This window comes from Cephus cinctus, unplaced genomic scaffold, assembly GCF_000341935.2.
Source record: "Cephus cinctus unplaced genomic scaffold, Ccin1 Ccin1_scaffold0805, whole genome shotgun sequence".
Classification (NCBI taxonomy): Eukaryota; Metazoa; Arthropoda; class Insecta; order Hymenoptera; family Cephidae; genus Cephus; species Cephus cinctus.
The window spans coordinates 144,038-160,384 of NW_014333402.1; the positions used below are offsets into that span (position 1 = coordinate 144,038).

General features: G+C 38.0%; 1 protein-coding gene across 5 annotated transcripts in view; it reads left to right on the forward strand.

Moving 5' to 3' along the window:
- LOC107270596 overlaps positions 1–16,347 on the forward strand; it is a 48,214-nt gene that overhangs the window by 17,602 nt on the left and 14,265 nt on the right. Inside the window, exons 1-7 of one of the 5 annotated variants that reach the window (XR_003060594.1) lie at positions 3,678–5,956; positions 6,044–6,612; positions 7,036–7,223; positions 7,311–10,938; positions 11,017–11,830; positions 11,912–12,048; positions 12,122–12,680. Coding sequence is in view for 1 of the 5 variants with exons in the window: in XM_025087969.1 (XP_024943737.1) it covers positions 534–651 (118 nt within the window). In the remaining 4 variants the exon portion in view is untranslated. Of the gene's footprint in view, positions 1–533; positions 652–3,677; positions 5,957–6,043; positions 6,613–7,035; positions 10,939–11,016; positions 11,831–11,911; positions 12,049–12,121; positions 12,681–16,347 lie in introns of those variants that run through there. The other 4 variants (XR_003060593.1, XR_003060592.1, XR_001538374.2 and 1 more) reach the window with 4 other exon arrangements.

The window sequence follows — 16,347 nt, forward strand, 5'->3', positions numbered from 1 at the left end:
GGCTTTATTTTGCATTTAAGCAAGAGATATACGTTTAGCCGTGCTTGTTAAGACGCCGCAACCGTTTCAGACCAGAAATAGTGCATTTGGTACATGAACTGTAGTAGAGATGCTGCGATATGGTGCGTTAGTGAAGGTATTGCTTGTGTCACTTAAGATAATCAGACGCAGCTTTGGATCTTGTTTAAATACAGATTTAAGGACAATGACGAACACTTTATTGGAGATTGATAACGTCGAGTCGTGATAAGGACTATTTCTCGGCTGATAACGGGGGGATCTCATCTTATTACTGAAACGAGGAATGTTTTCAATTTTCTGACGGTTATTTGGAGCTCAATGTAAATTGCTTCGACATTCTGCTGACACAAGAACTTCATTATCGCTAGGAACTTCGACCCTGACTTTTCCATCTCAGGCTGCTTTCGCTTTTTTTTTCTTTTCTTTTCCTCTTTCTCAATGCCAGCGACAAGTTTTCACACTGATTTATCAATCGACGACATCGCATTCACGTTTCACTCTTTTCTTTTCAGATTACACTTTACGGAGAAGACGTCCTATGACTCTACGTATCGGACCGAGATTAAGTCTACCTAATAGGAGTACCTCGGCACCGGCGACCACTACTGATACGGAGTGGCCTGCTTTGAGGTGAGCTTGTACTATCTTCTTATCGATCTGTCGATGGCAATGGAATTTCGCGAACGATGAAATTCGTAAATTTAAACATATTAATCTGTATACAAAATGTATTGGGTCACGTTACGTTTACGTGTGGGGAATTTCGAAAATCTATGATATTTCTTGTGTTACTGATATCGTACGTAAATCAAGTGGAAAAGTATCGTCGGTTTGTATGAATAAATCCGCTTAAGGCTCGAGGATACGTTTCATTTCTTAGATCGTGACATTCGTATCACGGGATTTTATCTTTGAACGTTTGTTCGAGCGAATGCGAGGATGCTGTATCGAAGATCAGATTGACTGAAAACAATTTTTATTATTTATAACGAATAGGGAAATTGACACGGCGGGGGAGGAAAAAAGGGATTCAAAGTGATTAAGAATGGATTGCTACCTTTTTGGGTAAATTTTGTTCCTTGATCATTTTATGATATTCTTTGATCATTTCGTGTATGGATCTTCTGGTACAGAATTGGAGTGAGAAATTGTTTCACTTGTGGGAAATTAATTTTTTTTTTTTTTTTTTTTTTTTTTTTTTTTTTTTTTTTTTTTTTTTTTTTTTTTTTTTTTTTTTTTTTTTTTTTTTTCTTAATCTCTACCACCTTTCTCCACGTGTCTTTCATGGAGATAATTATGTATAGATATTTATATTATTTTTCTTCTTTAGATCCACCCCAAGCTTTACGAATTATCCCTCTGAGGATTGGGTGATGCTATTTTCCGCTATTTTCCAGGTGGGTCAGGGATGATGGTAATTATACGTGGGAATATTGAGATGATTGGTTTGTACGGTATGCCAAAGGAAAAGTTTTCTTTTGGCTAACCTTAGGAAATGGGTCAGAACCCATGTAGCACGTTATGTTCTGGCTGGTTTCACAAAAAGCCGAAAAGTCTTCCCTTTTCGATTGAATGCGATGGAGGGCGTGCCTTTACTTTTTTTTCTGTTTCTCTTCCTGCCTCGCAATCTTTTTATATTGTTGTTTTGAGGTTGGCTGGGGTTAATGAAAATTCTTGCTCTACTGCCAAACAAATGATTTGCCATGGTTATCTTTGAACTGTAAGTTTATTCTTGTAAATGTAAAATTACTCTGAGGAAATACCTCAAATTTGTAATTATGTATTTTTACACACGGCCGCGTGGATTTGCGTTACTTAATTGCACGGGGATAATAATTTCGCGTAATATCAAGTTCTTAATGTCTGACGAAGGAACTCGATGGATTCTTGTGAAATTTCTATTCTTTGTTGCGCCACGATAAATACTGAAATTGCTGAAGAATTGTCATGTGCTTTTGTGTCATCTGACTGAAAAATTGACAACGTTAAGGATGGGGGGAAAAAGTCTATTGTGATTCATGGAAATCAATTTCACGTGATTATGGGAAATTCGTGTTATTAAAGAGAAAAAAATCTCTTTTAAATGCTGTAATTGTAACGAATGTTCGAGGATTTGATTAAATTTCGTCGAAAGGGGATGAGAATTGAATAAACTTGGAATGGCGGTTTAAATGACAATTCGAGTGTTAATTCGAGCGCGAAACTCGTGTAATGTTCCCTGAATGTCCAAAAGAATGTCCCTCTTTAAAGAAATCAATTATGAATGTATTCGAAAAATTCAGTTCAAACTGTTGTACACGTCATACAACACATAGTTTTCATTTTTGACACCGAACACGTACTTTTGCCTTTTTAATTTTCAGGCAAAAACCGATAAAACGGAACACGGCTTAAACGCATTTCTATGAAAATTAGGGTAGTCACGTAGCAGAGTCAAAGCAAAGGAGAGTGTGTTAATAGGCACTGCTCTGTATAAGGTTGCATAACGGTTGTTAATTTAGCAAAGTATATACAAATGTTTACATCTTCCATTAGGGTAGTGTCTATCTAAATTGGCTATTTCGGATCAGCTTCTAATTTGCATTAAAAAATTTCAAATGCCTTCCAAGCCGACTGCGTCATAAGTAGATGTATTTTTTTCTTCACTGTTGCTATGGGGATGATTAAAGAGGATTGGTAAAAAATCGGACGATGCAGTGTGCTTGGGAGGAATTTGAAATTTTTCAATCCGAATTAGGAGCTGATCCGAATCAGACACTTTGACCCTATACACTTTTTTATTCAACAGGATTATTCACGACAAACGCACCAGCTGACCACAAATGAGTGATTTTATTATCAGAATAGTGTGACATCATTAAAGAAGTGAAATTTAAAGTCATAGCATTATTAACATCATGAGCGTCAGAATCTTTAATTTGTTTAATAAGGTCACAATGCCTTGACTAATGGAATCCTTCGATTGCGTCTAAGTTCAGTTGGTGCATTTCTAGTGTATAACCCTGTATTTGGATGGTGAAAATATTTACAGTTGACAGTAGTAACGAAAGATACTAGTCAGACATGATCACCAGCTACACATCTTACGGTGCTTAATATCATAGTTAATGATTCGAAGGGGTTTAAAATTAATATTTCCTCCTCTAATATGTACATACTCTTTGAAAATGCACAAAATGATCGGTAAAATCGCAAAGAAAATACCAAGAACATTCTTTTACCGACTTCAGAAGCAGCTCAGTCAATATTGTGTATTTCAGTTATCGACACACGCGCTAAAGTTACCGGTAAAGTATATCGGACTGAAGAGATAAATAGACTGGAAATCTTATGGGATAAGGTGAGAGGCGAGGATATTTTAAACATATCAGAATCGCGAGGAACAGAAACCACGGGCAGATCTGATCTATTTATATTCGGTCGAAGATATTAATCACGTAAGCGTAGGTTTCTGTAGGACCTTTGTGGCAATATTTAGCCCTTGTTCTGTGTATTGGCGGAAGATAAATGGATTGGCCATTCCCGTGTATTTCATACCTGCCAGCCGACATGTCATCAAGAGTGTTGCAGTCTGATAGTTGACTAGTTGAAGTTATGACTAACACAATACAATTTTCAATATCTGCAAGTGTAATAAATTAACAGTTTATGTTTTGAATGCGTAATTTCATCATTCATTGTTGTGTTTCTGCTAATAGTCGGCACCATCTTTCGGTGCACTTGAAGGATTGAAATTTCAGTCGATAACTCGATCTACGGGTAAGGTGCCTAGTCTATTTATCTTCAGTCAAATTATGTACCCTGTAAGGTAAACTAGGTAACTAAACACACTAAAATCTACCCTTAACAGCTGGTTCATATCATTTTTTTTAAATTCAATGACGCAGTTAAACAACCCTCCAACAGATGGCGTTGTACTTGATAGAGGCAGCCACCTCGTGGCTCGAGCATAGGTACTACATTGTTGTGGGCAGTAACGGCATAACATTTTGTCGCTAGGTGCGCGTGATTGCAACTCGATCGGCCTCCGAGACGTCCGGCGTGTTGTCTTCAAACCAGTCGCACGTGTTTTGCCGTTCAATAAAAACTTGTAACGATGTGATGAGTCTCTAAAAAATGTGTTGATCTTTCCTTCGAGAATTCGTAATTTAACGATCCTTTTTTGAGCTTGCGGAATCTGTTGAATTTCCTGAGTTTGGCTCGGAGCTTCCGTACGTGCTCGGTGATAAAATACGAATGTCAAATATCCATTTCTTCCCTGCAATGTTTGAGAGAGAGACGTTAAAAGCAAAGATTTATTAACAAATCGATACGCTTGTTAAGTGTTACGCCAGTGTTATTTACGTCGTAGGATTGAAATTGATTTTTTCTAAAAATCAAGTTTAAATTATCTTATTGTTCATTAAAGAAAACTACTGAATTTCACATGGTGAACCGTAAGAGTAACACTTGGAAAGTGTCTTTGACGTGTGACGTACAGAATCGACTCTGTGTAAATTAGGAATAAAATTCAGTCGGACGTACTTGAATCAGCGTCGAAAGTACGAACACAGTGATACGTTTGAAAATGAGATAGTCAGGTATCAGAAATCACAGTGTCCCCATGTGTACACACACGAGAAAGTATCTCGAGGGAATTTGTGAAAAGTGTGTTTAATGAAAATCTGTAAATCCAAAGTCTTTGATAATCTTTTGTCTGAACGTATACGTCTCTCATTATGAATTTTAGAGGTAAACAGTGCTATGTATTTTTCGAATCCATCATCGTTGAACCAGCTTGATTAAAAGTTGATATTAATTTACGCTCTTAAGAGCCGTGTTTATTAAAGCCAGTTCGACGGTTCGCGTCGACGCCGCAATTAATAGCCTTCGTAGCCGTGAGAAACGCGTAGCATTAACCCCCTTCGCCCCTTCTACCTTGCAGCAGCATTATTTTCCCAGTATAAAACAGTACCCGAGGGGAGCTTAAACATTTTACTAAAATTGCATATGACATCCAGCATCGGGTCTCTTACGTTGCCTCTCATATCCTGTTTATCCTCGTACGGCGTCTCAACATCAACACTCTTCAGGCTTCCATTGGGAGTAGTCAACCGGTAATATTAAAGCCGATAAAAGTAGAGCAGATCGAAGTAAAGTCAACGCGTAACTAGACAACCCAGTTTCTGTTATCCGTGTTTTACCCAAGCCCGATAGTAACGGTACACGAACGCACGGACAGACACAACACAGAAGATTCACCAACAAGCTAAGCCGACAAAGACGTTACTCTGGAATCGGATTGGGGAATCACGGCGATTAGGTGATGCTTTTAATAACTGAACCGTGTGTACACACCTTAAGCTGGGATTGATTAACGGGTGAATGTGAAAGCTTTGCAAGAGGACTACTTTTCATTGATCCTTCCTAAAAGCAAACCCAGTCATCGAATCGGAGCGACAGATTGGAAAGCACACGGAAAACTTTCCTATAAAGTATATATATAGATATATATATATGCATAAATATTTAATGCTGTGTTGTGCGCTTCCGGTTTAACGCGAAGTTCAATCGATTCTCGAATAAAGCTGTCGAAGGAAATGCCGAGGGCGGTTGAACACTGACGTCGTTGTATGCAAAACTTTTGTCAACCGTTCGAACAGACGAGAAATTTGTCTGGCGCTTTATCCCTGGACAATGGGTACACACGCTTGTGTAAAGATTTACAACTCGTAAAAGAACGTGCAAACACGTGCCGTGTGTGGCTTCCACTCTTGGAAGGAAAAAGAAGACCTAGGAAGGAAGCTAACTGCGTAAGGATATTCCGTGCGTGTTTTCACAATAGTGTTTGGACATCGGATAATAAGGAGTGTGGTGTTACTGGAGTGTAGAGTGCAGTGTATAGTGGATGTTTGATCGGGGTGGTGGGAGTGATGATCCTTGGAGGATAACGTAGGTAATCGACAAAGAAATCATGCCTTCCGATTTTTTGTTGTTGTTTCAATATGCTTCATATTTTTTTCTTCTATTCCTTATCGATTAGGTTATCACTGTAATTGGGAATTGGAGTTCTTTTACTTCTGGAAACATCAATATGGAAATTTTTTATCGTTGAAACAGAACGAGGACACTGGATGCCATCATATCTCGTTCAAGCTAACTCCGCTGGGAAATAAAATTCAAAAAAAGGCCTACATCATAACTCAGGGCTAATTTTAAGTTAGTTTAATGCTCTTCGTTAAAAAAAGGAAAACGTGCGCTGGTTACTACTTCATATCGAACTAGCGCAGCCACAGGCATTTTCTTTTTTCTTCTGAAGAGCATCCAATTTTTACAATAGAACATTAGGACAGTCTGAAATAAGTGTTTGATGACGATTTACGCATTTTTAAAAGATTTTTTTACGGTGTCACTAGCTTGAATATGGTGATTACCTTCATCGATAGACTGGCTCTATGGAATCTGACGATGATCTATGGGATCTGATAATTTATATGGAAAAGAGTGACCTAGATTTCTTTAAAGAAACTCGTATCGTTGGATGTTCATTTATTCGTTCGAGACAGCTCATACTTCTGGGATTATCATAGTACCGCTGCTGTATTCATTCCCGTATGTTGTTCTCCTTTATCATCAGTTTCCTCTTTTATTTTTTCGCTTACGAGAACACGGAAATACCTAGTGTAACTTACAATTTGCAAGGTATAAATTACAAACTGTGTATTACTGCAGCATGTTAATTGAAGCAGTACACGATAAAGTAATATCCAGCAATATCGAAGGATTAATGTGCGGATGTTTACATCAGACTATAATTTACTATTTCCGGTATAACATTTATTCTTAACGTGCCAAGTCATATGGTATTTGAAGTTATAGTACGGACACGTTCATAAGCATGCATGAGATAGTGCGTAGTGGGCGTTTAGTAGTGAATGGAGAATCATTTCTTATGAGAAGCATACATTTTCTTACTTGTTGACTACTTTTATTTTACGTCATCAAGACACGTTTGTATATTCTTTTTTTTTTTAGCAACCCGAATTATTCTCCGGACGCTGGATGTATTATTCATAACTGTTCCAACAGTTTATGGGGGAGACAATATTTTTTGTATGCTGGTACTAGAAGGACTTGCTGCACACGCGCTGGATCAGAATCTCGTGAACGATTGAAAAATGATTTTTCGTATACTTGTATTACTAAAGTAATCAGATTTATACGTGCGTTTAGTGCGCGATAAAGGACAGCAATGGTACGGCACTCTGAACGAATATAGTATCACTGCATATCTACTTTTTTTTTTTTAGATTTGACTTGAATCCTGGAATAGGACAATCTCAAACTCGATTTGATTCTTCAAGCTGAGTACGTGGTCGCATGGGACACGTTCACCCGTTCTGGACCGGAATCTCTACGTGTTTACCATGCTCAAGGCAATTGCGAAAAGGCGTTTAGAAAATTGCCCTCCGTATACGTCGTATGCTCGAGGGTTAAATTGTTGCTGTTTGCGTTGACAGGCCTGTCAAACATGACGTTTACGTTTTACGCAACGTGGATATTCGTATAAGCGTACTATGTAGTTTAACGTTGGATCGCATGTTAGAGACACATTCATTGATCAGTCGGCAGACGTCGCCAACGCCAAGTCCCTTTAAGGATGACGAGAATTTATGATTCAATTGCCATTTATAAGAGTCCGTGGCGAATTCCGGAATTACTCAACCTCCCATGGTGGCTTGAATTCATAAGGGACTATACAAAGTACCTTCGTACATGCTTCAAAGGCTGGACATTATTATTGGGCTGCTGCTGAAGGGAACCGATAAAGGAAAATTTGATACGGGGATCGAATTAAACTATAAAGTTATTTATTGAGCACGAAAAAAGTAATGATGTATCGGGAATTCATATGGGATGATATATTTAACGATCAACCATTTCTTGGATTATTTACCAATTTATATCCGGTTGTGTGTACACAGGCAATATTTGTCTTACGGACGGGTTATCGTTTCGTCATGTATTCTAGACTGCGATAAATATTAACTTGGATTTTTGCCTGTTTAATCATACTGACTTTTATCGTTTGAATCGTGTATTACCGGTGATTCGATTGCGAAGGCTGGCAAACGCCACGTTTATTCGATGTCTTGAAATTTATTGAACGCGCTTTAAGGAAATCCACGCTGTCACTTTACATTCCCGTCCATCTAGTCTGTCTCTCGCTTTGGCATAATGGGTATAAAATTAAATGAGATAGCTGGCTTAATATCGTGATAATTATATCTCGGGCTAAGATCGATGCCTATAAGTCTGTCATTAATATTTATTAAGGTCGTTCCATCAATCCGTTATGAATTATAGATAAATCCAGTATGTTTTTTTATTATGTAATTATTATAATCGTCATGGTGTTTGACGTTACATTTTCGTAATAGAAAGTCGTGCGTTTTGTTTTTTGTTACCGAGTATTTTATTAACTGCGGTATCGCGATGCTAAAATACATTAATGGTATTTAGTACCTGTAATCAAACCGGGGTGTATGTATGTACACGTACTAAACCCGGTAAGTGCGTTTATCTCTAATGGCTATTTTACAGCAGCTAGTAGTAGAGTCCCGTGCTTGTCAGACGAGTCATTTAGTCACGGGAGGCTAGGAACGTTCAGTCGGAATAGGACAATGAATCTTTTATTGTAAATTTGAATTTCGCGCTTTATTCTATGAAAGTCTCAACGGTGTACATACATGTGGATATTGAGCGCAACGCTTTCATGTATTTTTTGTGCGACTCCAGACTTTCGAAGGAGGCAGAAAAATATCAGGCGTGGAGTTAAAATCTTTTGTCAAATTGAACGAGTATTTAATAGACTCACTGGTGGTTCGTAATTTTTGTCAATTTCAAATAAAGGAGGGAGGTGTAAACTGTGCAAAATATTTTAAGTGGTTTGCCGAATTTAGACTCGGCTGGTCTGAGCGGGGGCCTTCAAATGTAATTGATATTGAAAGCGACAGTTTGTAAATTTACTTTGCTGCGTTAGATTAGCCAGTGCGAATTCTTCTTTAGCTTTGAATCGAACGTTCATGTGCTTTGGAACGTGCCGACAGTTGATTGGATTTGATAATCTTCGTCTGTCGAGAGCCTAGAGAGCTAATTAGGTTTATTTCGTTAATTCTAATCGTGAATTCAATAGGAAATCATGAATTTCATTCTGAGGTTGATGTCTGAATATTGGAAAACTAGGTGTTCACGGACCACACCGAAATTTGTATAAGTTTTGAAATCAAGCGAAAGCAGTGCGAAAAGTACTATTCGAAGTATGGGGTACGTAGAAGAATGTGTAAATAAGTTTTATTTAATGACATTTTCATTCGAAATCTTGAGGCAGGAACGTTATTCGCCATTTGCATGGTAAAAGAATGAACTTTGATGTTGCCAATGTAACCAATTCAAGAAAAGTCTTTTTAACACCCTGAAATCTGGTGCACACATGAATATATGAAAATTCACCTTATCGTTACTACGGTCAAATATTTTATCTCAGTCTTCAATATTTAAATTTAACGTTCACGCGAGTCTTCGAGAGAATACACTTTTCCTCGTTGTATTTAGGTTGGCGTTCCTGCAACAGTTATGGTGTTTCTGTCATACTTATTTCTAGTCGGCGACTTTTTTGGGCTACTTTCGACCATTCTCTCTGACGATAATGAATAGGCTGTCAAATATTCATACATGCTGCGTGCATCGCGAATAAATTATTTATTCACTTGATATTATACAATGCTAGTATACTTCCTTACCGACCGAGCCTATATCAGTGAGGCCTAAGTTAGATTTCATTATACATTAAAATGTATGATGTCAATTTTATATAGCGTTTCCCTCAAATTAATGCTATCTTTTGAATGCATTGTACATATTGTCGACTCGCACGGTTTCCCATTTAAGGTCGATACACGAAGCACCGCATGGAGGAGGTCGTTAAAGCTTCGGTTTTATGCTAGTAAAGCACGCTAGATATACCTGGTAACGCAGTAATATTCGAGATTTTACAAAAACAGGTTGTAAAAATCACGAGTAAAAAGCTTTCTAAAGATTGTGAAAACTTTCAGTACTAATTACTTTTGAACAGGATTTGAACTCACTCTCCGAAAGTTTATTGTCCGACGTTTATACTTATCGTATTTATTTTCGTTCGGTCAGGCTAAGATTTTCTGAAAAATAAAGGAATTTTCAACTTGCGACGGTTTCCTACTTCGGAGACATCTGATTGGTAAAGAAGAAACACGTGGAGTCTTCGTTAACTTAAATTTAATATAAATCAGAGGAAATTGCGACGACTAGCGTGATGAACTTACCGGAAGTGAACCTGCTGATAAAATAGTCTCCTTCGAGCGACTTCCGGACGTTCTCGTCGCGTTGACAACAATAACTGCGTGTATTCAGATCGGTTATTGGAAATATTCCACAGCGTGATTTTCTTTTTTGCACGTAGAAAACTTTTTTCTGCAAGTTCACAAATTTGATCAAGGTATTGATTTTTGGTTATCACTTTTTTTTTCTTCTGAGAGTTGCAATATTCTGAACTAATACCTATTACATCCGAAACTTTCGTAGCTCTATGTGCAATCTCAAAATATTTTTCTTTTTGTATTTTTCAAAACTTTTCTGAAGCATTAACGAATTTATAACGCACTTATAAGCTGTACATCGAAGCACACAAGCCCCAGCTTAGATGCATTAGGAAACTGGTGCAAGAGCATCATCATGAGAAGATTGATGAAAATGGTTAAAGCTTCGTGTGCAGGTATAAGCAGCAACCAATTACCTTGCTCTTTACTTTATAACATCAGGGATCAGGTGGCGTCCGTATTAATTTGAAGAGAGCACTGAGCTTTTATCGCACGTTTCGTTGCCATCCGGAATTATACCTAGGTACAGTCTCAACACAATTTACCTACCCTTGGTCAATTTTACTTCTTAGAATAATTTCTCATCCATTTATTCTTTCAGATACGTAACATGATAAAAGCACCGATTCTTCCTCAGACTTTGATATTCCAACGATATCCAACTTTAGCCAAAGCAGAGGAGAAACTTTCCAATTCAACGTCCTCCTTCGTGAGAGAGCACAGCATCCTTCAAGTCGTGACGCTGAAGTCTTGTCCTTGGATACTGATCTAATTATAGCATCAGGTGGTTCAAAACCTAGTTGGCCATCATCCAATCGCCGTAGAGTCACTCTAGGATCGACCAGCTTCTCTATGCGCGTTGCACAAGACTCCCCAGAGGGTCAATGCACACAGTTAGTTCACATGGTCACACTTTGACCTGGTCACGGCAGATATACAGAAAGCGTGGATAGATTGCATATTGTGTAAACAATTGTAAACTGCGATCAAAGACTATGCGGTCTGCGTGCTTCTCGTGGCTTAGGAAGAATCGATTATCGACACTTAACTATCATCACGTCCAGTGCGTGTCATGGAGGTCGTGCGAAGTTTTTGATTGATATACCTGAAGCTACGTTGCTTTCAATAATTTATGATAATCCCTGTTAATTTCTGGCTGTCGTGGACGCTTGTATTATCCGATGCAAAGCTTTAAATACCATAGAGCAAAAGATTACCGGATGAACACACAGGGGACCTGTTGAGGCAGAATATTAAAACTTTTGATCCCTTTGGATATCGTCCAGACCATATTACACGTTTGAGTATTCCATGATTATCCAGATGTCAGCTATCTGCCTTCTGTTGGAACGAGAGACTTTGGTCTTTTTTTGATGTACAGTATTTTTCATCATCGCTATGAAGTTATAAAATTGGTATGACAATAATGGACAATATACGATATCACATATAATATAATTAACGAGCTTAGATACATTTATTAATTATGTTTTTAGAGTCTTCCTTTGTTTCCCATTTAGATGAATTTATGGATACGACTGAATACGCCGGATTTCAAAGAGATATCTCCCTAGACGTTTCACATCCTACTGCAAAAGCTTATTCAAATAATTCATGATGATGGTAGGAAAGGGTGAGGATTTTAAGCTTTAATACTTCTTTTTTGTTTCATTTTACGTGAGAGTTCATTTAATCTCTGTTCCCAGGTTGGATTTAATTTTCGGAATTACCACGCACTTTTCTCTGCTTCCACATTTCTTTCTGTATCCTGCTACTTTAAAGAGAAAGCCTGAAAGTCATTATCATATTGACAAGCACCTATGGGTCGGCGTATTCTTGGGCTCATATCCATTTCGGTTGCCACGGGTTTCATGAGAATGCTAAAGAGACGGTAGAAGTAGGAGCATCGAAACAAGATGACTGTACTGAATTACCGCGTATTGTGGAAACTAAGGTGTGCCACTAGTTTTCAAGCACGTAATCCGAATTCTTTTTACAAAAAAATATATGCGAGTTCTTGAATGCAGCTATCTCATCATGGAAGGATTCTCTCACGATATCTTTAAGACGCTGGAACACAATCTTGCAAGGAGATAAATTTCTATTTAATGTCTCAGAAACATTCGTTATTCCTTCATCCGTCCTTTTTCTCAGTCGAGCTTACTAATGAGTGCATATTTTTTAAATTAGTTACTCCCTTGGTATTACTACCATCATGGAGCTTTGTGCTAATTGTGCTTTCAAATAAATTGAAATGTAAATACACTCGTTCTTCCCTTGATTTCGTGTTTTGAGACAATGAATCGATTTTTTTTTTTTTTTTTTTTCTTTTGAACACAATTTAATTTAGTCAATGCAATTACTGACAATTTTCTGAGCACGTGCGTATGGTCTTGATATTTACGTTTACTGTTGTCTGTGATAGGATCATCGATTGCTCAGGTTGCAACAGGATACAAAGTTAACCTAACCTTAAATAGCTTGGATAATGTGATGGAGTTTTTAAAAATGATGCATGTGGGCCAAGTCCGAAGGGTATCTAAGTGGGACTTCGGTGATGGTTTGTGGAATAGGATCAGCCCAGGTAATCCATCGTAATCGAGCTTGTGATATATTGGCTAGGCATTATATACCAGTTCGATAGGTCAAATAACCTGTTAAATTATTTGCTATCAGAATCCTTTTGAAAGGAGTTCACGGAAATGATGATTGACGTTTAGAGACATCTGAGAGAACCTTGATAATTAGGATGGATTAAACAAAAATTTTTTTTGATTGTTTAGTACTAATTGAATTAACGCCTACGCGTCAAAAGTCATCTTTATGAACTTTTCTGTAAGAGATTTTTTTTATGTGAGCTTCTTGGCACAGAAGCTGGTTTTTACGTATGTATCCCTTTTCTAGGATTTCATCGATCGTCCATCGAGTTCGACTTTGGTTGAAAAAGTTTTTACATAAGCCCAAAAGTCTTTGGGCGTTAACAAACCACATAATCTGTTTGGTATTTGTTTGTTGAGCTACGGCAATGTGTTTCAAGTTTTTCTTATAATCCGAAATGAGTGCTTCTGTAGGCGACTGAACTTATGTCAAAGAAATTGGTGAAAGAGTCTAAGAACGTCTGAGATTCCCGAGATTTGCTTCAAAAAATACTCTGATCTTCATCCATTTGGAGTTATGGTTGCGTGAGAGAGCCAAAGAATCCTATCATCATCCGATCCTGGGAGCGATTGCTACTGGCACAAGGTTACTTCTTGCAAAGGAGACAGGATGAGCTTACGCAGGGTTGCTACCAGGCTTCATATTTCTTTTATGTTCCATTTGGTAAAAAGATATCAGTTTTCTTCTTCAAGAGCCTTGCGGTCCATACCAGATGTTCACAGATTGACCATTATAATTAGATGAATCAGAGATTAACTCGGCAAACCATTTGAAGAACAAGATCTGTTACGATATGATCTGCGAGCCCAGGGAAAAGTTCGTATTCAGTGAAATTTTGTTGATTTCGATAAAACTTATTCTTGAGATTGAATAAAAGATTTGAAGTTCTTATTTCAGAACGTAAATCAACATTGACGCCTTACGTTACACCACGTTACCATGGCGACAAACCGACCCAATTTTCAACGTACGTTATCACGTTAAAGGAGAAGTTTAGAACGTTAAAGATCAACGTTGAAGAAGTTTTGAATAATTTATTTTCTGAAATTTTTAACTACCCTCGTCTGAGCTGTTATCTGCATATGTCTTCTCTTCCGAGCATATGGTAACTTCCATTTGCACATGATTGAACTTTACGCTTTTCTTTCATCCTTCGTTCGTTGAAACCAATAGAACGAAAGGACTTTCACTTATATAAATTGCGGCATGTAATAGCCCTGCTTTAGTTTGTTCATGGGATTCAGTTTGATAAGTTTTTACATCGGTACGGCCCCGCATCTATATTTTTTCTCGACGTAAAGTTTTTAGTGGACGTTTTTCCACGGCCTTGTATCATTTCTGTCGTCCCTTATTTACGACCTGGAAGTAGGCTATTTGATGATTCTCTCGAAATTACCTTTTACACCTTTATTTTTTCGCCTCAACATCACTGTTCTCCGTTCCCACCTGCTCACAACAGGTATCCGCATTACACTAAATTTCAACCCTTCAGAATAAAATATGACGTGCCTCAGACCTTAGATTTGTCTGGATCTTCGTTTCTGCTTTTACGATCTTCCTCTTTTCACTTATTTTTCCTGGCAATTTATCCAGAACAGTCGTTTAGTTTGATTCTCGACACTGACAACTGGCTGTCTCTAATCACCCAGGAGGTAAACTGCTATCAGGAGCAGAGTAAATTGCGACCATGATATGTAGTGTGTATTTGCAATGAATTATTGCAGCATCGTAACAATTAAATACCCGTACGCCAATGTGTCTAATATATTTGTGTGTTACACAGTTCTCCATTGGCGTCCAATTATTCGTCGAGGATTAGCTGGCGAGACGTAAATTGTCGGAAAACGTTCAGTCGAGTTGTGTCGAGTCTCGTTCGAGGAGACCGCAACGAAGGAACTTCCACTCATCGAAGCAGCAAATTTATTCTAAATGACGAGAGTGCGAGAGAAGAGGGTTGGAACTTGCGGAGAGAGCCTTGAACATTTTCCCAACGTGCCCGACACTCTGCACGGGCGGATGACATCTAAAAGTGAAATGACATTCAGTGTAAAGCTTAACTAGGCCGAGGCTTATCTGGAAAATCGAAATTATGAAAAAAGCATTTGTTATGGAGATCAGCTTGCGAAATTGCTACGTAACGAAGTCCACGAGAGACTCAGTTTTATTCAAGTACCAACTCTTGCGAACAGATCAGCTACGTTAACGACTCGACCGTGGAAACAGAAGATGAAAGCTCTCTTTGCCGCCGATTATAAATTTAATAATTCATTATTAATCATCTCCTGACTCGACGGCGCTTATCTATCGAGCAAGTTTTCATTATGAAATAAGGAAAAAAAAAAATCAAGTCCTACTTTGTTTTTAGAGTAATTCTTAAGATTATGTAATTTCGAATTTTTATTATTTTGCGTTATACGTAGGGATGATACTTTCTGAATACAGTGAAGCTCTGATTATCCCTCTGGGTACTTTCTCAGAATTTAGAGCGCTGAACGAATTGTCAGGAGCACATGTGGTACAAGTATGCTGGTGACTGTAGGGAATCAGAGAAATACCGTTTTACCGAGCTCTAGCAAAAGCGTGCTATAACGGAACAGCTTCGAATGAGCAGGGTTACGTCAAATGGGATCAAGCGTATTTTTCTTTATAGTTTCGTTCGTTTGTTAGCCAATGTTAATTTTGTTAATAAGCCACCAATTCGATAAGCTATTTAAAAAAGGTATACCGAAGTTCTGAATCTCAGGCTATTACATGACCTTAGTAATTAAGCCAGTAAATTATCAAGGTAGAGGAATACCTTTAATTATCCAACGCTTGTAAATTGCATAAGCGCTATCAACTGATAAATGGAGATGACGTAATATCGAGGACATAGAATTACGACGTAGAAAGCTATAGGGTTAAAGTGCGAATGGCTCCTTAACATCATGCTTGATATTCTGGATAATATAATCCATGCAGCTTTAATGGTTGAGACGGTACGAGTCAAGGGATGAAGTTCGATGGGGAATAAATTAGATAGAACGAGGATCAGAAAGCACATACGAAGAAGAAGATAAGGGATGAAGAGGGATGATTGTTACATAGAACCAAAGATGAGGATAAAATTCGAATCAATATCGATTTGCACGTCGTAGCGATTTTTAAAGGAGCGTTATGCAGTAGAAAGCCTCACCCTGGCAGTTCAATTTAGAATAGTTTTTTTTTTTTATTTTAATGTCTGTCTGATTCTCGAAGCATTAGAATGTTCTGGGGGAAGCAGGTACGCGTTCCG